The sequence below is a fragment of the Odocoileus virginianus genome, chromosome 6, assembly GCF_023699985.2.
Source record: "Odocoileus virginianus isolate 20LAN1187 ecotype Illinois chromosome 6, Ovbor_1.2, whole genome shotgun sequence".
Classification (NCBI taxonomy): Eukaryota; Metazoa; Chordata; class Mammalia; order Artiodactyla; family Cervidae; genus Odocoileus; species Odocoileus virginianus.
Window position 1 is genome coordinate 49986870 of NC_069679.1, and position 27844 is coordinate 50014713.

General features: G+C 40.6%; 1 protein-coding gene across 3 annotated transcripts in view; it reads left to right on the forward strand.

Annotated features, from left to right (window-relative positions):
- The window catches only part of FBN1 (fibrillin 1), a 257163-nt gene that overhangs the window by 112351 nt on the left and 116968 nt on the right, over window positions 1-27844 (forward strand). For all 3 annotated transcript variants that reach the window (XM_020888719.2, XM_070469330.1, XM_070469329.1), the window contains 4 exons: window positions 5329-5526; window positions 8836-8961; window positions 17782-17907; window positions 23844-24002. In XM_020888719.2, coding sequence (XP_020744378.1) covers window positions 5329-5526; window positions 8836-8961; window positions 17782-17907; window positions 23844-24002 — 609 coding nt within the window. The remainder of the gene's footprint in view (window positions 1-5328; window positions 5527-8835; window positions 8962-17781; window positions 17908-23843; window positions 24003-27844) is intronic.

The window sequence follows — 27844 nt, forward strand, 5'->3', positions numbered from 1 at the left end:
AATAAGAAGAAATAGTAGCAATTGAGACTGATTATGATCATGGAACTTCTTTGCCTTCATTTTGCTCAGACTGAAAGTTCTCTCAAGTCCTTCCTCAAAAGGCTGTATTGAAATTCTACATGTCAGGAGCTTAATGTGGCCAACCTACCTGGAAGGAAGAAGCATGCTGTGACCCTCTGTGTTGTGGATAAATTGATATCTTATTGTTTTGTTTATAATTTTTATGAAAAGATGTATTTGAAATAATTGGAGCCTGTTGCCCAAAATTATATCCTTGTGTCTTCCCTGCAGTTTGTGGTTTAGTGACTGGGCAGGAGTGACAAGAAATCATTGTACCACATAATATTCTTTTTCTATGAATGATGCATTTGCTTCAGGGTGAAGTCTGATTGCAAGTGAAAGTGAAATAATACCACAGGTTACAGCATTCTGAGCTGTAGATCTGGGAAGGAGCTGAGGATGGGAGGCTGCAGACATACGTTGGTTCAATCCCAAGCCTTGAGGCCAAATCTGTTGGGACTGGGGAACAATCCTTGAGCCTAACCACTCATAATGGGAACATGTAGATGCAGAATTTCCCATGAACTAGCCACACTAGAGTAAGCCAGTTAAAAACAATTAAAATTGCATTTTTATTTTAGAAAGGCTTGGCCCATTGCCCTAGTTCATGGAGGTCTTATAAGGAAGTGATTGTAGAGCAATCTGTGAACACAAAATATTTTTAATGCTATATTTTATTTGCACTAGGAATAATGATTTACATTGCAGGAATGAGTCAGATATTATCCAAGCATTGAATTAGGCACATTCCCTCTCTAAAGCTGGGACTGTCTGAAAAAGAGTATGTAAATTTAGCCTAGTATCACAAAAGTGCTATGGGAATAATTGTAAATAATTGGATTATTAGTAAGGAATTGGGAGTATGGGCAGATGTTTTTCTGTGGTTGGGGTATTGGACAAAAAACAGCATAACTTTGGCAATCTAAATGAAGCACAGGACAAAAGGCACATGCTGCCAAATAAGAATGACATTTGAAAACCACGTTAATACAGCATTTACCTTCCAAGAGATTTTTAGATCCAATTCTGTTTCATCCAGATTATGCCTCTCCCTCTGTAATCAGCCATTTTTGTTGAAAACTTGACTCTTCAAGTTTTCACTTGCTAAGTGAATTGCTTAGCAAGTCCACTTGCTAAGCTGCACTGTCAAATGAGCTGGTTTTTCTCTTTGTCTGTAGTGATAAGGAACTAGTGAGGAAATGTGTCAAGTCAAAAGATTTCTGTTGTACATATTCCAACTATTTGCCAAATATTTAGTGTACTTAATAAAGATGGATCCCTGTGGGCTTTAGAGATGCCTAATGAATATTGTCAGAATTAACAAGCATTGTTTCTATTCCATGTGTTTCATATTGAAATGAGGGCAAAAATTACTGACCCTGGAAAAGTCTTAAGGGTTATTTTTCTTTGATGAAAACCTTCCAGTGAGGAATTCATGTCCAAAGTCTTGAACCAGTGTTGGATAGGACTGACTCAGATTTTCCTAGCATTTTCTACTGTGCCTTGATTTTGCTGGTGTCACTTACAAAACACTGTATTTGCATATACCCTTAATCTTTGCCGTCCTCATATGTAAGAATTCCATAGAGTGTCTTGGCAAAACAAAGAGGAAAAACAAACCCAAACAGTTTTGAAAACTATAAATTAAAATTCCTGTTCCATTATGTTTTATAAAGATTGAAAAATGACATACCAACATGAGTCTGTTGGATTAAAATATTTACATTTGTCTCAATAAGTTAAGAAGAAAATAGGAAATAAACCTAAATTTCCTTCTTTGTTACCTAACATGGAAGATTTAATTTTTTAAGTAAAAGATTATGTTGCTGTGATCTTTCAGTCTCAACTGTAAGATGTATATAGTCATAAAAGTCTTAATGTGTGTTGTAAGATTAAATTAAATTATTGAGTAAATTTTGTTATAACTTGATGGAAAATTATGTAGCAATTAAGGTCATATTTTAGAATAGTATTTATATGGGAAAATGATATTGGCAATATTAAGTAAAAAAAAAAAGCAGGATTCAAATTTGTTGCGTATAATTCCAATTTTGTGATTAAAAAAGATAAAGCATACATATAAAATTATGTAGGATAATATAAGAAATCAAGGTTTCTTTAGGTGCCATTATATGTGATTTTTATTTCCTTATTTATATATTACTGCCTTTTTCTAATTAACTGAAATAATTATTTTTGAATCAGAAATATATAAAAGATTATAATATAAAATAAACAATATCTATCAGAGAAGTATTTATTAAATGCCCTTAGTAGTATTTGGGACTTCCCTGGTTGCTCAGGCAGTAAAGAATCTGCTTGCAATGTAGGCGACTCGGATTTGATCTCTGGGTCAGGAAGATCCCCTGGAGAAGGGAATGGCTACCCACTCCAGTATTCTTGCCTGGAGAATGCTATGGACAGAGGAGGCTGGCGGGCTACGGTTCATGGAAACGCAAAGAATTTAACATGACTGAGTGACTAACCCACACAAGTACTATTTGGAAGAGCAGAGCCAAAGAAAGAAGACGGCTTAAGCATTTGGCTCTGTCCAGGCGCTTACTGTGTTTAGGAGCAACTTGGTTGTGTACGGCTGTGGTGCTGAGTGCCCTCTTCATTGACAGAATGAAACAGGGCAGAGATTTTATTCAACAGTTCAAGCAGTTTTGTATTCTTGTTTGAATACAGTGTCTATAGACCTGGCATATTATGAAGGATATTAAAATATACTTAGAATTTGACAATATAAAAAAGTAATATAATCAGGTAAAAAAAGGTGGAAACAGAAAAAGACAATAGTAAACTGAGGAAGTGTCAGCAAATAGGGCTGAAAAGATGGGCAGGGGCAGCAAAGGTCTAAGGTTAGTTTTCTGAAAAGATAACGCTAGTGCTGTTTATGTACCAGTTGCACAACTTTTGGCCTGTTTGCATATTCCTTACTAGTGTTTACTTAATATTGTTCTTTATGTTCAAAGTTCTTTTATTCATTCACATCATAGCAAACACCCCTATGAAATTATGAGTCTGGTGTGTTTGTATTTTTTAATAATACAAATTAAAATTAACATGTGACTATTAAAACCATACAATATAAAACTGCCTTGCATCCCATCATAGCACACTTGGGTAAGCACTGGAGTAGAGAGACAGAGATGTGGCGATAAGGACTTGACTTTTGGACCATTCTGCCCATCTGTCAAGTGCTGCCATAATTTGGGCTGATTTTCTTGCTATACTTGACTGGATGAAGCTTTGTATTTGGAATTTCTTAGAAGGCTCATCTTCCGGCACAGGCATTAGGGCAGTGCCATTGACCGCAGGTGACCCATTCTAGCAAGATAGAAGGGAGAGTGAGGAATAACATCTAGTGATGGGGAGCAGATGGGGTCACAATTGGAACAGAGAGAAAGAAGGAAGAAATACACAGGATGGAGATCCGTCAACTGGTAAGAGTCAGCTATTGCCCAAATATTGTCATGGTTCAGCCTGTTCACTCTTGTGGGTACTGTGATAAAAGAGTTGTCCTGAGTGAATTGCATCTCCTGTCCCCTGAACTACTTGGAGAAAGAAAAAGGAACATCCAGATGAAAATATAGCCCAGTCACAGCCAGTGATTTTCATAAACCTGTAGAATTCAGTGGTGAAAGGAACTTAGATGGGGTCCCTTAGTCCACCCCTGGACTCAAAGGAATGCTCTATCTGTGCATTTCTGAAAATGACATGAGGAAGCATGCAGTGTTGGTCTGTGGATAGGAGCCCATGAGCCTTGCCGCAGTCCAGCCTCCCTTATCTGCCAAGACTTCTCTAGAACAGGAAGGGCCATTGTGGCCCAGATTTCCACTAGAGGCAGGCTGGTGATGGCCTGGCTTTGGTCCGCTGTGCTCACCATATCATAATCTTTCTTGTTTGCTGGCTGCTGAATCCAGATTGACTTTGTCCCTTTAGTTTAAAAAAAAAAAAAGGAGATTTTATATCAGGCGAGAATACTTGAAAATGGAACTTCTGCTGGGGTCTCAGTGTATCCCTGTTTGCTTTTAAAATGATCCTTTTGTACATCTGTGTCTCTTTTTCTGTTTTGCATATAGGGTTATCATTACCATCTTTCTAAATTCCATATATATGCGTTAGTATACTGTATTGGTCTTTATCTTTCTGGCTTACTTCACTCTGTATAATGGGCTCCAGTTTCATCCATCTCATTAAAACTGATTCAAATGAATTCTTTTTAAACAGACTTTTGGACTCTGTGGGAGAAGGCGAGGGTGGGATGTTTTGGGAGAACAGCACCGAAACATGTATATTATCAAGGGTGGAACAGATCACCAGCCCAGGTTGGGTGCATGAGACAAGTGCTCGGGGCTGGTGCACTGGGAAGACCCAGAGGGGTTGGGTGGGGAGGGATGTGAGGTGGGTGGGGGGGGGGGGTCGGGATGGGGAATACATGTAAATCCATGGCTGATTCATGTCAATGTATGGCAAAAACCACTATAATATTGTAAAGTAATTAGCCTCCAACTAATTAAAAAAAAATGATCCTTTTGCCTGTGGGGTATGGTGATTTCAGATCAGTGCCCTCTCTTTTAAATATCCGATGTCTTTTGCAGAGCTAACTGTTTTGGTGGTGGTTTTTGTTTTGAATGAGGTTTTTTTTCTTTTTTTTGGTTTACTTGTTTGTTTATTTGTTTGTTTTGTATTTGAAGTAAGATGGACCCAATCAAAAGAAACAAAGAACTATTTCCTTTTTTCAAGAAACTCTGGAGAAAAAGGTGTGCTGACTTGCCTTGTTGCAAGCTTGAAATTCTTTGTTTTCCCCAACCTAAATAATAATAGACTGTAAGCTTAATGAGGGCAGGGGTTTGATCTCTTTTAATCACCAAAGCATCTATATAAAGCATGGGAACTGATTTGTAATCGTTCCTGATACATTTTCTTAGGTGAATGAATGTGTAAATAACATTACTGTGTCATTTTTGGATAGCATGTCCCAGTCGTAAAGTATTTTCCGTTAGCTCATCTGATCCTCACAACAGCATCTTCAAAGTGGATAGAAGATGATATTTTTATCCTCATTGGGTAGATGAGGTAAATGCAGTTCAGAAGTGGAATGGTGTACCCCAGGCTTCACATGGAAGTTGGTGATGTGTGGTTCTTTCTATTCCTGAAGACCATTTCGCAATTCGGAATCCGGCAAGATGGGTCCAGCTGTTCTTCTGTGTGATAGTTCCTGCTTTTCTAGACCTTCACGGAATTCTCCTTCTTTCTTTTCAGATTACAGGACAGGTCCATGTTTTACTGTGATCAGCAACCAGATGTGCCAGGGCCAGCTCAGCGGGATTGTCTGCACGAAAACGCTCTGCTGTGCCACGGTTGGCCGCGCCTGGGGCCACCCCTGTGAGATGTGTCCTGCCCAGCCCCACCCCTGTCGCCGCGGCTTCATTCCAAATATCCGCACAGGAGCTTGTCAAGGTAAAGGCCGGGCCGGTGGAGTTATTAATGGATCCATCTTATTTGCTCTGGAGAGCCATTCTCCAGTGAAGTTGGAGAGAATGGAAAAGCAGTGTCAGAGGCATAACTTCACGATTTCGCTGACGGCATGATCTCCAACTTAGGCATTAGGATCGTGGCTCGGGAGAGAGCAGCTGGCCCCTCTGGATTTTTTCCTTGCCAGCAGCCCCCCTACCCGCCCCCCCGCTCTGACCCCCAGAGTGTTTCCCAGGAGTGGTATGATTCTGTTTACAGCAACGTTGTACATTATAGTAATGCTGTGTATAAACATGAAACAAAATTTGTGAACAAGGTAGTTTGTTTTTCTTAGTTTTTTTTTCCCTCCCTCCGTTTGAAATTGTTGGAGTTCCTCTGTCTCATGGGTTGTACTTAGTTGACCTGAAAAAAATTGTTCCTCTCTCCATTTTACATGCTACATTATGTTTTTTCTTTTTTATAAAACAAGTCAGAAATAAATTAGGATTTGTTTCACAGTTTTAAATATCCCCAGATGTCGCCCGCTCGCTTCTTCTCCTGCCTCCCATAGAAGCCCTTACTCTGTTTTTGGCGTTTACTCCTGTTCTTCCAGCTGTACAAATTCTTTTATTGTCTGGATGTCTGGCAGGAAATAGGAGGAAGTGAACAGAGGCAGCTCTCCGCTAAACTGATGGGCCTGAAAACTTCCAGCCTGTATCTGTTTCCTTTAGACATCTTCAGTGCTTTTTTAGAAAGTTGCAGTATTTTCAGAAAATTCAAGGTATGCTTTTCAGAGGCACATAGATCCTAGTTTGGTTTTGTTCTGTATGTCAGTTCTAAGGATAATGTGCAGTGAAACAGAGCTTGAGCTTAATCACACACTTCTGTGGAGCTCCTTTAAATTATACTTCAATAAATTCTATTTCAGATCCTGGCCCCTTGCTTGTATCCTTCTGAATGTTAGGAGTAGCAGGAAGTCACGTTGAAACCCTAGAATCACAAAAGGGTAGATTGTACAATTTTATGTAATAAACAGTAAGTTTCATTCTGCTTTTCCTCTGGTGCCTTCTTATTTTTCTCATCCTTGGAAAGTCTTAGGGAGTTTTGAAAAAAATTGTTGGCCTTGGTGTTCTGAAGATGGCTAATACCCCTGAACTCACCAACAGTGAGCAGAAAGCCAGATTTGAGGGCCCCGCTGCCCGCCCATGAGCCCTAGACAGAGGCTGAAGTGCTGAGAGAATCTGGGGGAAGAGAATAAAGAGAGGGAGGGAAATACTGCTTCTCCATAGCTTTGATATTCATTTTGTACAATCCAGACTTTTCCACCGTTTTCTTTCTGTTCCTTTCTGATTCTGCTATTCAACATCCAAGGGAAAAAGTTTTTTTTTATAAGAAGAAAATTTATGAATTTTCTTGAATTCCATGAATATGCCATGGAATCAAAATGGCACTTATAGTACCACTTTGAGAATGAAATTCTTCATGCTTTTTTTTTTTTTTAAAGAATCTGTTATCAGCTTGGAGCCTGTTTCCCTGCTAGTGTTTTTAGTCCTTAGCGTAGATGTGAGGGGCTGTGGGCAGTGGGCTCAGAGAAGAGTTTATTCCATCTTCAACCTTGGAATATATGACCAGCAGAGAAGTGTCCCATATATATTTCCTCTTGGCTGGAAATTGTGATTGACAAGACTATCTGGTTTTGCTTCCATGTCCAATTTTAATTTCAAATAACATTTTAATGAACACATTCAGCATATCAAGAATGGAAAATTCTGGTGTAAGACAAAATAGAGATCAGCTATAAAACATAATCTAATTATACTCACATATTGTCATTGATTTGTGGGTCCAGGACATTTCATTTAAAACAGCATATGACAATTTATGCCAAAATAAACTGTTGTTCAGGCAGCAACCCTCTTCTCAGACGGCAACTTGTTTCAAAAACACAGATTATTTGAGATTTTACAATCGCAATTGCTCTCTCACTTCACACAATGAAGAGTAAAACTAAAAGGTAAATAGGCTTCCATGTTTCCAAAAAAATACCTACATGGGAGAAAAGATAGACCGCCTCCCTAGGGTTTCTTATTAAACCAGAGTTTTGTGTGTTATGGATGAAGAGATTGAGAATATACATGTACGTTTACCAGCATCTTTCTAATGAGCGAGGAATGATAACTTTTGTTCCTGGAAAGTTAATATTTGGGGTTCCAGGCAGGACCACAGTTATTTCTTGAGTGCTGAGGGTTTAGCAGTGAACAAAACAGACAAAGAAACTGCACTCTGGAATCTTGTTTTGAAAACATCAAAACAAAGCGAACAGATATTTATGAGGTCAGCTGGTGATTGGTCCTATGGGAAAACATGGAAAGAGTAAGGAAGAGTGGTGAGTGATGGGGAGCGAGGCGGGTGGCATGGAGAAGGTCCCCTGCTGCAGCAGGGCAGAGCCTGGTGGCGGGCGGGGACACCATGAGCCACGCAGCTCTGTGGAGGGAGGATAGTCTAGGCAGGGGCCTCTCCTGAGGCAGGAGTAACTTCGCTGTATTTGAAGAACGGCTGGGAAGCCAGTGTGGATGGAGAGAAGTGAGAAAAGGGAGAAGGTTAGGAGATGAGGTCAGACAGTAGAGGGGTCCGTTAGACTCTTGCAGGACTTAGCATGGAGCTGGGACAGGAGCCGACTTACCTTTAAAAAGGTTCCCTCTGGTGGCTGCTCTGCTCTCTCTTCTTGGCTTAATTTCCTGGGTTGTTTAATTTTTATTGTGCAAGACAATTCTCCAGAATTTACGGTGAACATTTTCCATTTCATTTGTATAAAAACATGAGCTGTCTCATGTAGTCTGAGTGATCTCATTCAAGTAAATTCTGTTTGAACTGAATCACTCAATACAACTCTTAGACAATGTTACTATAGAAATGTGTTGCATTTTGACTCTAAGGATTTCTCAAATACCTCCAGTTATCACTGTTGATCTTTTCATTATCGTATCCTTATACTCTGCGGTGTACATAATAAAACTCACAAAAGTTAGTACCAACATGCTCCTGTGTATGAGGAAAGATGGAAGATAGGGAAATAAAAGAATACTTGTGACTTCTAATAGAGTATTACTGACAAAGTTATGTTACTCAAATTATTCATTTTGCATAATATAATTGGGAGAAACGGTTTCTCTCATCATGTTCCAACTGCAGTGATAGACAGATAATGCATTGATATAAATGTGATAACTGTGGACAAACTATCATATTTTCTTCTGCAATGAATTTGATATGAATTTCTTTCTCTCTGTCTCGCTCACTTCTAAAATCTGACAGATGTGGACGAATGCCAGGCCATCCCTGGGCTCTGTCAAGGAGGAAATTGCATTAATACTGTTGGGTCTTTTGAGTGCAAATGCCCTGCTGGACACAAATTTAATGAAGTGTCACAAAAATGTGAAGGTAAGAAATATCGTGCTTTGCAGTCAAGGGATGGAGGGGCGGACAAAACCCACATCAGTGATAAGCTATTTTCAAATTGTTCCTAAATCCTTCTGTCTTGGTTATTCCCGTGAATGTGTAAATATAATATTCTTACCAGGAATAATATGCCTTTCTGCTATTGAACCAGAAAAAGCCTGCAGCTTTTTCCATTTTTATAGACCCAAAGTAAGAGATCCATCTGAATCAAATTAAATATTAAAACATGAAATGTTCTTGAACCAATATCTGGGTTAAAATGTTCAAGACACATGTTTCTGCATAGTTCTAGAGACATGAATATGAATTTGATCATTACATACATTCAGAATGACATATCTTCTGATGTTTTTCTAGTTAAAATGTATGTTTGATCTTTTCCCCCCTGTGGAGAGGGAAGCTACTAACTCATCTATGCTCCTGGTACAAGTTTAGGATTTTCTTCTCTTCATATCAAATGGAAACTTTTTAATGTTAATCAAACAGAAAAACAACTTGAGGTAAATTTATATATTTGAATTTATAGATTGAACTTTTAAAAATGTGTGTATGCAGAATGTGTTCATATTCACCATTTCTGCTCTTTGCCAAAATGAGGCCTGGCTTCCAAGTGTAATAAATAAATATTTTTTTCATGAGAGGGGAACATCCAGGAAATAAGTAGACAGCATTGAATTCTTTTCTTTAGTGAGTTCATGTATTATATATATATAATGTTTGACAGTGTAATAGCATTCTCAAGGCAACATCTCTCATCAGGCTGAGCACAAAAGACCTTTTTCTTCATTCTCCACTCACTGCCTTTGGGGTGAGAGAAGGTTTCATTCTGAGGCAAGCACTTTCGTTGAGAGCAGTTGCTGTTGTATCTATACTCCTAAAACCTAGCAATGAGGAAAACATACTAAGTCATTTGTCAGGAATTGGATCATTAATCTTTCCTTGTTGATGGCCAGGGTATATCATATGTGCAAAAGGCAGCTTTAAATATGAATTACATTTAAAAAGTTTAACATCTACTTGCCCTGAAACTAAATAATCTGTGATAAAATTATCTTTATGGGTTAGACTTGTTTTTAAGTTATTAATCATACTATAATTTGTAATGATATGTTCTTGAACATGATATAACAGTTGAGGTAGCTGTGAAAATACTTAGGTTCTTTCTGAGGAAGTAAGGCTTCTTAAAAACTGTTTCAAGCGAACAAAGTTGACTCCATAGGCTAATGTATTTTAGAAGTTATACTGTGGATTAAGTTAGAAGTAGAGAATGTTGAGACTGAAAGGGCAAAGAATTTACCTGGTTTTACCCTTTACATTATAAATTAAGAAATTGTCTTGGGTGTGTTAAGTGCTCTGATTAAGTCATCAGATAGTGCTAAAATTTAACTTCTCTTGATTCACACTCTGGTGCTTGTTGTACCATATTATATTGTCTTTTTTTCCTGGATGCACGTCATGGCTCCCACTTTAATAAAAATATTTCCTTACATTTAAAATATTATAGTATAGATTTCCAAGTAGTATCATACATATCTTTTATGACATTCATAAGCTTTATGGTTTATCATGTGAAAAATCTACATCAACAATGTGTCATTTTTAGGCTTTCTCAGCTTATTGCATTCAGCTTCGAGACATGTAGTTAGCTTTAGGGCAATATGCTACATATGACTTGTCCAGTCTGTGTTTTGTTTTCTGGGATTATAATAGCTTCCAGTTACAACTGGAAATGTTTTGCTGTGACCCTTGCTTTCATTCAGACCAGTGAATCTGCATCAGTCAGGGTTGCTCGTTTTCTCTCATTGTGAACTAGACAGAAGATGCACAGATTTAATGCTCAGACTGAAAGAAAAGTGATTCAAAATTCTTTCATTAACGCTAAGAAACCTATTAGAGTAGTGTGTCCAGTGAACCAAAAATTCAGTCTGAAAATTACTTAATCCTTTTCCACAAATATGTTTTTTTCTGGCTACATATTGAAGTCAGTACTAGATAAAAACAGAATACTTTTGGCTAGACCATTTTTTTTTCTTTGCCATCTCCTGTTACATTAAATTCAGATGATGGTTTTTTCCACTTCCTTTTAATTTTTTCTATGCAAAATTGACATGAGAAGAGACTATCCCATTAGTACTATATGGACTGTGACCTGGAGACTGGTTTAGGCACTGTTGCCCTGTCTAACTCTGGTAGGAAAGTAGTCAGAACATCCTCCGAGAATGCTTGGTGAGCGGTCCCCTCCTTCGACTCCCTGGCTCTGCTTCAACTGGCAATGGCATGACTCTGGGAGTGGGGTCATCTCCAGGTGGTAAGTAGAAGGATTTCTGGAAAATCTGGCGCCCATCACAGAGAATATCAAGAGCCCACATGTCCCCTCGGAAGATGATCAGGCCGTGGGCTGGGGGGTGTTCTGTGCCCTTGTTAAAATGGTTCCAGTACCTTTGCCATTACTTTGAGTGGTTTTTAAACGTAGCTTCCTCTTGCTCTGGAGAGTCATTTTTTACAATTCAATCAAAAATTGGTTGTAGCCAATTTATAAGATGCCAACCTCCACACCCTCAGTGATGGCAAAAGCAGCTTTGTATGACATCTTCCTTTTGCAGAATGCTACCTTACTTCTTAAAATATCCCCCTTTTCCCAAAACTTTTTGGAAAATCATGTGCCAAGTTTTATAGCAACACATCCAGTTTAGGTACCTTTGAAATATAAATTAACAAACTGGAGCAATTAAATAAAAATGATTAAATTTCCATAAATTTAAGAAGAAAAAGATTAAAATTTATAGCTATGATTTGAGAAAAAGGGAAGCAGAGTTCATGCCCACCTTTGTTGTTGATTTTTCCAGTGACTCTAGAGTGTGCATGCTGAAAGAACACACGAGCCTTTTCTTTTTGGAAACCAAGTCCATATTTGCATAGGTTACTGTGGGAGGAAATTAAGAAATAAAAAGTGTAATTAAAGGATTAAGTTTTATTTCTGGAAGAAGTCCCTTGGATTCCTAATTAACCACTAATATTTTGGGATTTAGATTATCGCCAGCCCAGCCTTTAGCAATTATAACACTGCATGATGCAAAGGTCTTTTTCAAAATGCAGCTCTTAAGTCTGTGCACTCCCTAATATGTGAGCCAAAAACCTTAAGACTTCCCCTTTCTAAAATAATGGCGTATTTATCTGATGCAGGGGCTCTCGTCCTCTCAGGCATCAAGGAGAATTCCTGGGGCCACTTAATACATTGCTATCGATCGGGCTCCACCCTCCACAGCTGGGGCAGGCCCTGACTCACTGTTCAAGCTCCCCGGTTCTCACAGTTGCTGAAAAGAAGCTCTGTGATAGAGGCGCAGGAGTCCTGGGAATAAGGTAGACCTAGCCCTGGCAGTGTCCCTCCTCCTGTGTGTGATCTTGGACAAGTCAGTTACCAGCTCTGAGTTACATCGGCTTTCAAATGAGGAGGTTGAATAAGGCGGTGTCTGGGTGTTCTTTCTAGTTCTGCAATCAGGCCTCCATCTCCACATTTCTCACTGTTTCTCTCAGTTGGGATCAGACAGCTGGTGCTGTGTGAATAAGGAACCATGCAGACTGGCAAGCATGGTGTGACTATAAATTACAAGTAAGGCTGATGTGGGTTTTTTTGACACGACTTGAAGAATTAGCTTGTTAGCTTTCTAGTCACCTATTTTACACTGGATTTCAGGTGTCTAATAAAGCAATAATAATAATCTCACAGGCTCAGTGGCACTTAAAATTATTAGTGTCACATAATGCTTTTGAACAACTGCCACACTTTTTAGTTCCTTTTTTCCTTACTTTGTTAGTAATCTAGACAGTCAGGATCTAGAGAGTCATGTTAACTGGTTTCCCCCGTCTCTCAAGTCATTTCGACATCTGTGACCCTGGATGAAGCTCCCAGATGCTTGTCTCAGAACTGGGACCCAACTCCATCTACCTGCCCTCCACCATCCTTCCTCCCGTCCTGCTGAAGGAGTCCCAGGATAGGGAAAAGGCCGAGGGATGGGAAGACTGCCTGGAGAGAGCAGATGAAACAGAGAGATAACAAAGAAGAAGAAGAACAAAGACCGGGGCAGTAAATCGGAAGGAAAGGGACCTGTCATCTGTGCCTCTTCTTAGGTCCACAGCAGGAAGCCAGTGAGGCCAAGGGCATGCTGCTTCCCAGCAGCTCTGTCCAGCCCCAAGGAAACAGGGCGAGGTATTCAGAGCACAGAAGTAGCTCTTACCAGCCAGGTTCTACTCCCCACCAGATCCCTCAAAATGGATTTACTTCTGTGGCTGGCATTTGATACAAATTGATTTACAAAAATGCTGAGAAATCCACTGATCTCAGTTCTCTCCTATGTGGGATCCCTGATATTCTAATAAAAGAAGATAAACTCAGTGTGCTAAGAGCCTGGAAAAATAATAGTATGAATGAGTTTCAGAGTATCAGTGATTTTGATTTAAATGCTTTATTTCAGATTTTCACTGTCAGGGATTCCCACCACAGCCTGCTCATGGAGTCACAACTCACTCCCCTGCCAGGAGGTGACGAGACTGAGAAGCGGGTGGTTCAGGAAAGTGCACAAACCCTAGACTCAAGAAGGGAAAGGCTGTGTCACCGAGGAGGGGATGTTGAAGGGGATTCAGAACCATCTAATAAGCTCCTTCAAACTGAACAATTTGACCTGGTACTTTAGCTTTATTTCTGTGAAAAGTAAAGAGGTACACACTACAGTGTGTTTCCTGACCTATTGACCTTTGAAGGTGTGCATCTAGGTGGAAACCCTGCCTTTCTTCCCTGTCCAGCCCCTGGCAGTTGAAGACTTGGGTTTAACATCACTTTATACATGAACCTCTTTGTTCTTGTTTTGGGTTTTATTCATGCCAGTTTTCTAAAGGCCTAAGGGGAGACAGTGGAAGCAGTGTCAGACTTTATTTTTGGGGGCTCCAAAATCACTGCAGATGGTGATTGCAGCCATGAAATTAAAACACGCTTACTCCTTGGAAGGAAAGTTATGACCAACCTAGATAGCATATTAAAAAGCAGAGACATTACTTTGCCAACAAAGGTCCGTCTGGTCAACGCTATGGTTTTTTCCAGTGGTCATGTATAGATGTGAGAGTTGGACTGTGAAGAAAGCTGAGCACTGAAAAATTGATGCTTTTGAACTGTGGTGTTGGAGAAGACTCTTGAGAGTCCCTTGGACTGCAGGGAGATCCAACCAGTCCATCCTAAAGGAGATCAGCCCTGGGTGTTCATTGGAAGGACTGATGCTGAAGCTGAAACTCCAATACTTTGGCCACCTCACGCGAAGAGTTGACTCATTGGAAAAGACCCTGATGCTGGGAGGGACTGGGGGCAGGAGGAGAAGGGGACGACAGAGGATGAGATGGCTGGATGGCATCACCGACTCGATGGGCATGAGTTTGAGTAAACTCTGGGAGTTGGTGGCGGACAGGGAGGCCTGGCGTGCTGCGATTCATGAGGTCGCAAGGAGTCGGACACGACTGAGCGACTGAACTGAACTGAACTGGAGTGGAATGCACCAGAATTATAGAAATCAGGTTCTATGATCATGCCTGTAGTATGAGGGTTAGATGAGTTGACATATAATGCATTTTGACAATGCCTGACACTCAATAAAAATTAACTCTTATTATTGTGTTGTCTTAAGGGTTCAAGTCTAAAGTAGCCAGCATGTGAAAGATGTTTCCTCCACCTGGCCAAAATTATTTCTTGTTTTTAAATAACTTTTTTTTCTGACATACCCTATCCACTTGAATAACCTCTTTGGATATTGATGTCTGTTAAGTGACCTTAATGAGGATTTCAGCAGTCTTTTTTACAAACACATAGAAAACTGTTTCTTTTAATATTATCTGCTCACATAATTTTTGAGAGGTGTTAGTTATGTGACTCAGACATTAACTTTTAGGGATACTTTGAGAAAGGTGCACTTGTCTTAATACCTTTGTGTTATAACCTCCTCTCTCCTTTAGATGAGGTTGTCAGATCCTCTAAGCTCTTTGATATAGCTGTTTGGCTTTTGGTTGGTTTTAGGTAGGAGTTTAGTTCAGTTCAGTCGCTTAGTCGTGTCCAACTCCTTGCGACCCCATGAACTGCAGCACGCCAGGCCTCCCTGTCAGTCACCAACTCCCAGAGTTCACCCAAACCCATGTCCATCGAGTCAGTGATGTCATCCAACCGTCTCATCCTCTGTCATCCCCTTCTCCTCCTGCCCTCAATCTTTTCCAGCATCAGGGTCCTTTCCAATGAGTCAGCTCTTTGCATCAGGTGGCCAAAGTATTGGAGTTTCAGCTTCAGCATCAGTCCTTCCAATGAATAGTCAGGACTGATCTCCTTTAGGATGGACTGGTTGGATCTCCTTGCAGTCCAAGGGACTCTCAAGAGTCTTCTCCAATACCACAGTTTAAAAGCATCAATTTTTTGGCACTCAGCTTTCTTTATAGTCCAACTCTCACATCCATACATGACCACTGGGAAAACCATAGCCTTGACTAGATGGACCTTTGTTGGCAAAGTAATGTCTCTGCTTTTTAATATGCTGTCAAGGATGGTCATAACTTTCCTTCCAAGGAGTAAGCGTCTTTTAATTTCATGGCTGCAGTCACCATCTGCAGTGATTTTGGAGTCTAGAAAAATAAAGCCTGCCACTGTTTCCACTGTTACCCCATGAAGTGATGGGACTGGATGCCATGATCTTAGTTTTCTGAATGTTGTGTGACTGGTAAATACAGAAGGATTGATGTTAAAGAACTGCCTTAAAATTATGCTTGAGATTGTGGTTAGAGAAGGACTGATGTTGAAGCTGAAGCTCTAATATCGTGGCCACCTGATGTGAAGAGCCAACTCATTGGAAAAGACCTGATGCTGGGAAAGATTGAGGACAAGAGGAGAAGAGGGCAACAGAGGATGAGATGGTTAGATGACATCATTCATTCAATGGACATGAGTTTGAGCAAACTTGGGGAGATAGTGAAGGGCAGGGAAGCCTGGTGTGCTGCAGTTCATGGGGTCTCAGAGAGTCAGACACAACAGTGACTGAACAATAAGGTTATGCCAGTTCAGGACTCTCAGGCTCTATCCTTGGCTGTTTCTCTGCTTGACTTTCACTGACTCCACAGTGATGTTTATATCTGTCAAAGTAGAATATGCACCTTTTCCTTACACAACTTCACAAGGACGATCTGTCTGGGTTAGCACTGACTCTAACATAAGCAGTGACATATTGGTTGGTTTAGCTTCTAACCTCGCCTAGAAGAATAGGGGTTTTGCTTTTAAGAAGGTTAAACTGCATGGAAACAGTGTCACTGCTGTGTTTTTTACTAACCTGGTGAACTTGAGTCAGAAGACACACTTAGAACTCTTATTTTGTTTTTTGCCAGTGAAGAGCAGTCCTGAACCTAGAGAAGAAAGGTTCTTATTTTTAAACCTCACAGTGGCAGTCTAGCCATTGCAGTGTTCCAGGAAGCTTGGGTCAGACTGTCCCTCTCCCTAGGTCAGTGCGAAAAGCCCCGCTTGTCTTAGAGAAGAGGCCATGCAGATACCCAGGGCTCTGAGTTCACTTTTAGCCTAAGCAGGAAGCCCTCAATTTCTTTTCTCCCCTCACTGGTGCTGCATCTACTGACAGCTGTCAGTGTCTGATTGTGGCTCTTGCAAAGCTCTTCTTGAAGGAAATGGTCAGATTTGTCCTAAGCAACTCCCACTGCTTCCTTAAGGAGACCCAGTGGCCTCAGGCCCTGAGGACTAACCACAGCTCTGACCTCAGCTGACCCCACAGGGGATTGGGGGATTTGAGTGGTTTTCATAGTTGTACCCTTTGGAGCGAGATGACCAGACCATTATCCGTCCTCTACAATCAGCCAGTGGATGTGGGTGCCTGGGAAGGATGTAAGCTCAGATGAGACAGCCCTCTGAGCTCAGGCAGTCCCAAGAGGAGCTGAGAGCTGGAGGCCATCTCCGGACAGCACTCCCAGATCTGGGACAAGTCATTCCCTGAAAGGGTATCTGGTGTAGCGTCTCAGTGTCTGCCACAATTCACTCCCTGAACCCACAGAAGATCATCATAGTGCCAGTTTGGGAGGCCCTGAGAACACCAAGTTGGCCATGTCTTGGTCAGCAGTCAGACCACATGGTCTTCTCTGTAGGGTTTCAGTGTCCGTGGAAAATCAGATCTAAAATTCAGGAAGTGATGAAGAACATAGAGTGAATAGAAAAGGAGCTTAACTCAATGCAAAACATGAAAAGGGAAAACAAAATTTTAAACAAATATTTGAAACATTAGCATGCTATAGGGACTTGAAACAACTGTCCAATTTTAGATTTTAAAGGCAAAATTTCTTTCATATTGCTCTAATCTTGCAAATTTGGTAAATTTCTTGGGTAAACCTGTGTGGAAATAATAAGCACCCTGACTTTGAGTTAACAATTCTGTGGACAGGTTTTTGTTTTTTTTTCCCTCATGGTGCTAGGAAAGATTGAGGGCAGAAGGAGAAGAGGGTGTCAGAAGATGAGATGGTTCGACAGCATCATTGATGCAATGCACATGAACTTGGGCAAACTCTGGGAGATGGTGAAGGACAGAGAGGCCTGGCGTGCTGCAGTCCATGGGGTCGCAATGAGTTGGACACGACTGGGTGATTGAACAAGTATAGGCAGCTTTTATTCTATAAAGATTACTACTTCTGGGGACACAATTTGACAAGAATTGAACCTCTGAATTCTTAGAATGATGGACAGTTTTATACTGTGTCCTGAGAATACTGAAGCTCTTCTTTTCATTCCAGATATTGACGAATGCAGCACTATTCCTGGAATCTGTGATGGGGGCGAATGTACGAACACAGTCAGCAGTTACTTTTGCAAATGTCCCCCTGGTTTTTACACTTCTCCAGATGGTACCAGATGCATAGGTAGGTATGATTATAAACAGCGTGCAGTTTCTCTAAATCAGTTCCGTAAGAAACATCATTCTAAACAGCTTGTTAAAGGAGATACATATTCTTACTTGAAGTAAAATGTGCTTTCAGGAAGATCTATTAAATAGTTGACCATTCTCTTATTTTTTTTTTCATTTATTTTTATTAGTTGGAGGCTAATTACTTTACAACATTGCAGTGGTTTTTGTCATACATTGAAATGAATTAGCCATGGATTTACATGTATTCCCCATCCCGGTCCCCCCTCCCACCTCCCTCTCCACCTGATCCCTCTGGGTCTTCCCAGTGCACCAAGTCCGAGCACTTGTCTCATGCATCCAACCTGGGCTGGTGATCTGTTTCACCCTAGATAATATACACGTTTCGATGCTGTTCTCTTGAAACATCCCACCCTCGCCTTCTCCCACAGAGTCCACAAGTCTGTTCTATACATCTGAGTCTGTTTTTCTGTTTTGCATATAGGGTTATTGTTACCATCTTTCTAAATTCCATATATATGTGTTAGTATACTGTAATGGTCTTTATCTTTCTGGCTTACTTCGCTCTGTATAATGGGCTCCAGTTTCATCCATCTCATTAGAACTGATTCAAACTAGAACACTTTCTAACACCATACACAAAAATAAACTCAAAATGGATTAAAGATCTAAATGTAAGACCATTCTCTTAAAGAACAGAGGCGCCTGCAGTCTTGCTTTGAAATTTCTACCTCCCATAAAGAGATGGTCCAGAAGACCCTACAGATATACTCAGTGTGAAATTAACTTTGCAGCGATGTGACTGTCAGACCTGGAAGCCATCCTCGACACCTCTCTCTTTTTACCCCCACCTTCAGTCATTTCTCGGAACCTATGTTAATTCAGGTCAGAAGTTTTGCAGTAATCTCTTCATTGTTATCCATGCTTTGTGGTTTCCCTACAATCCACCTTTTTAGATTTATCTTCCTAAAATGATGCTTTGATTAAATAACTCTCTTGCTCAAGAACCTCTGGTAGTTTTCCACTAGGATTTGGTAATTAGTGGTTTTCGGTTTATGTCCCACTGAATCTGCATGGGACTGCAAAGCCCTCTAGGATTGCTAGGATGGGAGAGGGGGCAGGAAAACAAGGGGTAGGCTGAGTGGAAAAGTTTCCTGCCACCCCCACCCCCATAAACACATGCTAGGAAATTTTCCTTTTATCTGGATAGGTGTTAGGCTTCCATGTAAAATATCAATTAAACAAGAGGTTCTGTTGTCAAAAAAAAGAGAGAGAGAGAGAGATTTGACAATTGCTGGATTTAATAGTTGCTGAGACTTCCTTCAAAGTCCAGTATTCTAGAATAAAGTTGGAGTTCAAGAATGCACAGCCCAATAGTGAAGGAGCTGCACTCTCTGACCCCTTCCAACCTTGCAGACTTGTCATCATAGTCTCCCCTTCTCACCCCCAAAATGGGCCATTCATAGCAATTCCTTCATTCATGTTGCAGCCCTCAGGATACACCCCCCAACTCTAGCCTCCTTTCAACTTCTCCACAGATTCTCTGTCTTTGAAGGTGTCCCAGATTAGCTTACCTGAAAGTGATTTCTCCCCGCATCCCAAACCTAAGGATATACTCATTATACATGGTTTTATAGAGAAATTCTGTGTTTCTGTGTGTTTTTATTTCTGTAATGAAGAAGATAGTTCTCCTTAAGAAACACTAACTGCTATCCTTATGTTCCTGGTGGTGGTTCTTAGCACAAGTCCTGACATGTAGTAGGCACTCAGTAAGTACTTGAATATCGACATAAGTAATTTCTTATTATAAGGGCAAAGTTAGGAAGCCTGTGGTGAAAGGCCCTGGAGAAAAATGAATGCTATCGTTTGATGTTTGTTTCTGGCTCAAATTTTCAAAGACAGCTTCACATCCTCACCACAGGCCATGAATTTCAGACCAAAACAGAATTGCACCAAAATTTTAAATTCCTTTTTAGTTAGTCACACATAATAAAAGCTGAGGGCAGTCTCCCAGTTGACATTTGAATAAGATCAACTTATGAGGGAAGCATATCTGGGTTTTTCTTAGAAACGATGGTCGTGGTGCCTGGATGGCCTAGTTTTCCAGAATCTATCCATAGATCTTGGAATTGCATAAAAGGATAGCAAGTACAGTTGATGTAGCTCCTTTTTCTTCCCATGCTATCCCAATGAGCACATGACCTCCAGTGCATATGCTTAGCAGAAGTTCTTTCCTGGCTAGATAATAGGTAGACTTTTTTTTTGTTGTTAACCTTCAAAGAGCGCAAATGGCACTAAAATGATTAGCTTTAATCATTTTAACACATTTACATATCAGAGTTTGCATTTTTAAAGTTCTTTCCTTTCTGCCTGATACATCCACATTAACTTTTTTCACAAAAGGAGGGAACTAAGATTCCTGGGTCACCTCCTAGGTGTGAGGTATTTTATGGAAATTATATGACTTAATGTTCAAAACAGTACTGTAGAAGGGGAAAAGCCAAGGTTTAAGAAATTTAGATAAATTATTTGGTCCAGTTGTTTAAGCAGTTAATAAATGAGGGAGCTCAGATTCCGACTTGGGCTGAGTTCACAGTCCAGACCCCGCCCACTGCTTCTGACCCCTCCCAAATGAACACTGGATGCAGTAAACCTTTGCTTGCCATACCCCTAGGCAAGCACCGTTTCTGCCTCCTTGGAACTACATGGTACCCATAATTAGCAACTTGCTCTATAGAATGATCCCAATGACGTTTCTGCCTTCTCTGCTGCTGATTGATCCCGATGACATTTCTGCCTCTCTACTGCTGATATTTCCTGCCTTGGTAAACCACAAAGACCCCTAAAATTATCCTCAGTGACAAGAAAATATGTATAGTCTCCAACTTATGAACAAATCCAAGGTTTGTTGGCAAGTTGGTTGTTTGGAATTAGTAAATCTAATTCCAATTCAGTAGGAAAGCCCATGTGTAGATCATGTAGTGTAGTATCTTCCTTAGACATCTCTTTGAACCATGATATTCCAACTGTTACCTTCTGTTATCATGTTCGGCAACTCTCAGGTCTCACCAGTCCCAACTCTCCCTTCGTCCTGAAAGATATTGCAGTCTTATTGCATTTTACTTTTTGCTCTGTGATCTTCCTTTGGCACTTTATAGTGCTTTTCGTAGGGTTGTCTTTTCATATTACTGTGTTCAATCTCATCAATTCCTAGGAGTCTTAAGATGCTGTGTACCTAGCATGGGCCTCACAGTTCCTAGCTCCCGGTTGGCCACACTAGTGTTAGTGATTGGTTAGGGGAAACCTGTTGACAGGCTAGGATGACCTGCAAACACACATTTAATCCATCATATACTTATTTTGATATAATGTGATTTCTGGCTCCACAGAGTAAGGCCAGGTGATTCAGAAGTGGGGAAAAGAAGAAAGTTTCCTTCTCCACTTCTGCCAAGTGTCTTGGCCAGGTCTACAGTTCCTCCAGCCTCCCTTTTCTCCAGGGGATCTTCCCAACCCCCAGCAATTGAACCCCAGTCTCCTGCATTGCAGGCAGATCCTTTGCCATCTGAGCCACCAGAGAAGTCAGACTCCCTTTCCCTTCTCCAAATCTTACCATTCTTCCCCCTCAGTTCCAATTCCCATAGATCTTTAGATTACTTTAAAGCCACCCCATATCCTCTGGGCAAAGTGATCTAGTACCAGAGGATTTCCTTTGGCACTGCCATCTGATGACATGGAAAACTTCAGGCTGGTGTGTCCAAGGGTCAGTTCCTCTGAATGGTTTCTGCTTTTCACAAATCTTCCCATTGGTTTTCTTTACAGTTATAAATTATGTGAATGTGTATTCTCTTAACAGAACCCCTCCTTCAAAAAAAAAGAAAGAAAAATTAGTAAAATGATTATTGTAGATGCAGGTGCCATTTATAAATCAGGACCTGCCAGCAACCCAAATGTGGTTGGTAATTGTTCCAGCCTCAGCATTCACTATTTTGTTCAAAAGTCTCTGACCAACTGATTTATCATATAAGTCAGCCAGCTGGGCAGTAAAATAATATCATAGATAATTTGCAAAATAATAGACATTAGCTCATTAGGAGTTTGCAGTTGGCAGCTGTAGGTCTCAGTTTTTCTCTGAAAGATAGCCCACACTGAAAATTGTATATACAAATTTTGGTCAAGTGTTTATACTGGGTTTTGACCACCAAATTCACTTGAACCTGGGATATAAGCCAGTTTTTGAACATCTCTTCCCATTCTTAACAGCCTTTGGTTTTCATGCCCAAAATATTAATCCTGGAGTATATGATGTATTAGTGGCTTTAAGGCAATGCAAATTAGGAAGCAGGAAGTTCTGTTTCTCCCCCTTCTTCCTAGGGGAGATGCCACCCATATCTCCACAGAGCATTCTTTGTCTTCACCCCCCTCTCCATTCATTTACCCTGGATCAAACTTGTTCTGCCTCTTTGCTGAGACTGTTTGTCTGACCAAAGGTGCAGGAGCTGGGACCACAAAAAATTTCTGGAAAGCATACTCATACATGCTAGTGGTTTTAAGTACTTTTTAGAAATAATCTCATATCCTTTAAAGCTGACCCACAATTTTCTCTTAATGACTTGTCTAGGTTTGTTGTAGTCAGCTTCACCTGATGTTAATAATTTAACTGTTTCCAAGTTAGCCTTGGTTTTTTCCTTGTATTTCATTAATTTATTGCAACCTGTAAGATTTTAAGGCTTTGTGTTTTCAAGAATGATGTGGATGAAAGCAATTATGGGTCTGATCCTGTGTGATCAAAAATATATATATATAGGCTTTCCTGGTGGCTCAGTGGTAAAGAATCTGCCTGCCAATTCCAGGAACATGGGTTTGATCCCTGATCCAGGATGATCACACATACTGAAGAGCAACTAAGCATGTGTGCTGAGACTGTGCTCTAGAGCCGGTGCGCTGCCCCTGCTGAAGCCTGTGTGCCTAGAGCCTATGCCCCACAGTGAGAGAACAACTCCAATGAGAAGTGCACACACCACAACGAAGGTTAACCCCCACTTTGCACAACTGAGAAAGCCCGGCACAGCAATGAAGACTCGGCACAGCCATCAATAAATCTTTTTAAAACGTGGTAGAAACATCTTCCTCTGTTGCTTTGAGAAGATACCTTTCTGCCAAAATAAACTTTTAATTCCTTTAAGAATTATTGTATCCTTTAGCACTAAGAACTTGCAACTGTGTACATTTTGAACTGTGTATCATTAGTGCCTTGTCAAATCTGTTAGGGCCTCAGGACCAAAGGAAATCTTGACTAACAAGCGTTGGATCTGACTGCAAAGTGGCTTATTCCTTTTCAAAAAAACAATCTCACAAGTCTGATAGTTTCAGACTGAAAAGTAAGATCTTTTAGAATTGTAGAAAATCTTTTAGAATTTTTTAATCTAATTTTTTAAAAGATTTTAAAAATCTTTTAAAATTTTAGAAATGTAGACTATCATGCAGACTTCATATTGTTTTAAAATAGATTTGTATCAACATTTGCCTAGAGTGGCTCAAAGTCACTTTGTCACTTAAGTCGTTTGAAAGGAAGGACAATAGCCTCCCTTCAGTATAGAGACACGACTCTGTCACTGCCCGTGATTTTCTTCATCTCTCTTTTCCGATGGTCCATATGGTTATAATCATCCGTCCCCACCTTGGGGATGGAATGCGGGACTTGGGCCAAGCGCCCCAGCGCTCAGGGGCAGAAGGTGTGAGACGGAGGAGCAGAGGAACGGGAGCGTTGTTCCCGGTGCCGCGCGCACAGCTTCCCTTCCAGGGCACCGCTGCTTCCGTGCTGCTGGCACCCCGCCCCAGCCCCAGAGGGACATGTAGAGGTGTGGGGGCAGGAGAGAGTCTTCCCTGTTTGATCTCCGTGATGCATGTGTGGGGGTTTCTTTGTCTTCTCAGATGTCCGCCCAGGATACTGTTACACGGCTCTGGCAAACGGGCGCTGCTCTAACCAGCTGCCGCAGTCCATCACCAAGATGCAGTGCTGCTGCGACGTCGGCCGCTGCTGGTCTCCCGGGGCCGCAGTCGCCCCCGAGATGTGTCCCATCAGAGCAACTGGTAAGAGCCCTTCCATTTGTCCCCAGAGCATCCCATCTCAATCCCTGCAAGCCCCAGTGATAATGTGCATGCTGCAGTTCTAGTGGAAACCGGGGTAAGTGAATAAGATTCCAGAAAATAAGAGAGAGGACCTCCAGAGAAATTTCCCTAGGCAGTGAACAGGGGAAACACAGAGGTTCATACACATGACACTGCTCTCAGGTACTTAGAATCTTACTTAGCTTGCGAATTACCACTGGCTAGCAACCTGACCAGTCGGGAAGAATTGGCTTTTCCTCATCCTCATGTATTTCTTTCGGCTCGCTAGAATAAGAGTCCACTCATTCAGAGCCTTTCAGGTGAGTTATTGTGGGTATAAATTTCTTCCTGCCCTTACATTTGACACTCTCCTCTTCTTGCTCGCCAAGTAGCCCTATTGATTTGTTGTTGTTGTTGTTTTGATTTCTCTTCCATGTCTTATTCGTTTCCATGTAAAGCTCATTTTCTCTCATCTGGACTATTTGAGTAGCCTCCTACTTTGTCTCTGTAAAGTCCACAGCTGCCACAGAACATTTTCCAAAGCCTAACTCAATTGAAATTCAGTTTTAAAAAACTGTGTCTGGGGAAAATATAGAGAAAGATGTCCAGAAAATTTTTCTTAAGATAAACTCAGGCTTATCTGGTGGTCTAAGTCGCTCCATTTCTTGAAAATAAAATTTTACTTTTTAGCAGAAAAGTCTCCAAATCTGATCCCAGTTCATCTTTTAATTCTTGTTCTTCGTAGTAGCTTTATTTTCTAATTAAATTATATAATTCAGCTTTCCTTGAACCCAGCCTGTGCATTTCTAAACTCAAGCATCCTTTCTTCTCAAACTTCTCCTCAGTTCAGGTCCTTACTCCCCACTGCTCACCCCTACCACCTTTACCTGTTTTATGCCCTCTTGTTGGTTAAGTTCCCACTCAGATATGACCTAATCCATGCACATCCCAAGATAGCCACAGCGGGAAGTGCTACCTTCTAGCTCAGGGCTCTAGGTTTGTACCATTGTTATGATACAGATACCATCTGCTCAGCTTTGGGTCTGCATGTGTTCCTGTATTGCTTTTTTGCTAGCTGATAAATTTCATTCGGGGGTCTTAGTCATCATTACAGTGCCACATTCCTTCTGCTTTTTTAACACTGCACCAGTACTTGGGAAAAACTTGCTGATGGGAGGCATTCAGTTAGTGTACAACTTATTAGGTGACATCTTTCCCACCAGTTATAAGTAAAAACTGGGGTTATAGTTTCTTCTCTGTGTGGTTCCTGAAAGTGTGTTTCAATCAGGAAATTTTAGGAGAGAAAGTCAATATGAGGATGGATGAATGCAGAGTTAATGAAATACTTCAGAGTGTGCTATTCACAGACTATGAATGCCCCGTGATCATGGATTATAGACCTGCTCACAAATGTTATTTTTAAATTTCTGTTTATTATTGAGAATTATATATATGGATTAAAAAGCAAGAAAGTCTTTTCAATATATTTTAACATACAACAAGCTATATATTGCCATATATTTTGACTATCTACAGCCTAAAAATCAATGCTCCCTCCTTAGTTCATTAGGGGGATCATATAGTAGGTCACTGTTTAGAAGCACATGACTTTCTACTAAGACATACAGCATGGATATCTGGAGAGTTGCTTTTTAAATATATATGTTAACTTAGGAATCAGCAGCATTGATGTGAATTCTTTCCTGTCTTGATCAGGCCTTGAATAGGAGGAGGAGGACTAGAGTAGGCATATGTGCCTGAAGACTTACTTCAGGGCACATGGACCAGAAGGCCTGGTTCCCCTGTATAATTTTCCAGGGAGCTGCTCTCCCAGGGGTGCCACTGAGAGATGTGAAACCCCAGACAGGCTCAAAGTAGAGCAAATGGATAGAGCAAACTAGTTTTCAGGTAGATGTGTGTGTTTGCTCTTTGTTCAAATGTTCCATACCAATACCACAGAGCTCTAGGCTCTAGGTTCTTAATTAATGAAGAATGATGACATAGGAAGGATTATTTCAGATCGGTCAGCTTTTCACTTTAAAAAAAAAATCAGTTTCATCTCCAAGTTAAATAGAGATAGAAAAGCTGGACATCAGTTGAACAAAATTAGCCCCATGTTGCTGATTCTGAATGTAAAGGGGCTCAATGGAAAGTTCCTAAACTAAAGTAGGAAAAAGTACAGAACCCAGACTGATATATTTTCATGGAGAGGTTAAGATGAATTTAATGGCATGCTTGGGCTTCCCTGGTGCCTCAGTGGTAAAGAATCTGCCTGTAATGCTGGAGATCCAGGTTCAGTCCCTGGATAGGGAAGATCCCCTGGAGAAGGAAATGGCAACCCACTCCAATATTCTTGCCTGGAGAATTCCCATGGACAGAACCTGGCGGCTATAGTCCATGGGGTCACAAAGAGTTGGACATGACTGAGTGACTGACACACTCTAAAATAATATAACCATTTAATTAGCAGAAATGCTGATAAGCTATCCAACGTCTTTTATAGGAATCCTAAAAGACCTTTAAAAAAGAAGATTGATTGGTGCTTGGAAGCTAAGTACAATTGCAATTCAACTAAATCTATCATAGTTAATAAATTCCTCTTGTGTGCAATTTTCCAGGTAAGGCTGAGAGTAGGAATTAATTGTGAGTTAGATATGATCCTTGGTTAAAATGCTGCATAGTCTTAGTGGTAGCCAGGAAATGATGGATGTGGCACATCCAGGTGATAATTCTATAAGAAAGATCACTGTGATTTGAAAACAGGGATTATAGCATTCTGATTCAGGGAGGCATAAAACAACATATAAATCCTTTCCAAATACAGTCAGGCATTACTGAATCTCTGTGGATTAAAATTCCAGATCAATAATGCAGTAATAGAATTATCTGAAAACATAACTTAATCTGAGTTGGAAATGTCAGATATGATTGAGAAAGTTTCAGTAATGGATCAGAAAATAACAACAAAGTACATGGTAGCTAGGTATGTTTAGCCAAATGTTAATGGACAGTATGTCCAATGAGGTTGAAATATGCATGCATTTCAGTAAGACATATTACTGTGTCATTGAATAATTCAGATTTTAGTCCACAAGGAAAATAAAAATACTAGCCTAATTTCTATTAATGGATGAAGGTAGCATGGAAAGTATCTATGGGAGAGTTCCTGTGTGACAAAGGTAATAAAATCATCAACATTCTGGAAAGAGAGAAAAAAGAAAATTTAAAAATCATGTAGTTTACTTTTTGAAGAGAACTATGACAAAATCCGGCTGTTTGTAGGAAACATGAAAATGGATAGTTAAGTAAATACCGTTCTCAAAACTTGAATACTGCTTTAAAATACCAGTTTGGAAGTCTCCCTCCCCATTCCCCCTACCCCCTGAAATGTGCCACAAGTCTAAACATGATTTATTCTAATAAAGATCTGGCGTTGTGGAAAGTAGGAATCAGTCTGTATGTGCAGTCATAGGGAAAACAGTGATCATCACCCTTGGTGCTCCTTCTGCCCTGTGGTCTGTTTCTTCTCTGTCAGTTTTTTTGTCTTTTACTAATAGGTATTCTTCAGGCTCTGTCTCCTTGCTCCCTTCTCTTCACTTTCCACACCTTCCTCATGGGAACTCACCCATCCCCATGACTTTAAACACCACCTGTCCACTGATAACCCCCAAACTTAGCAGTGATAACCCCCAAACCCTGACTTCTTCTCTAGGCTTCAAACTCTCTTATAAAACTGCTATATGACATCTCCACATGGATGTCTGATGTCTCAGAATTCATCTGTTCAGCTTTTGACTTCTATTCACTAAACCTGCTTCCATCAC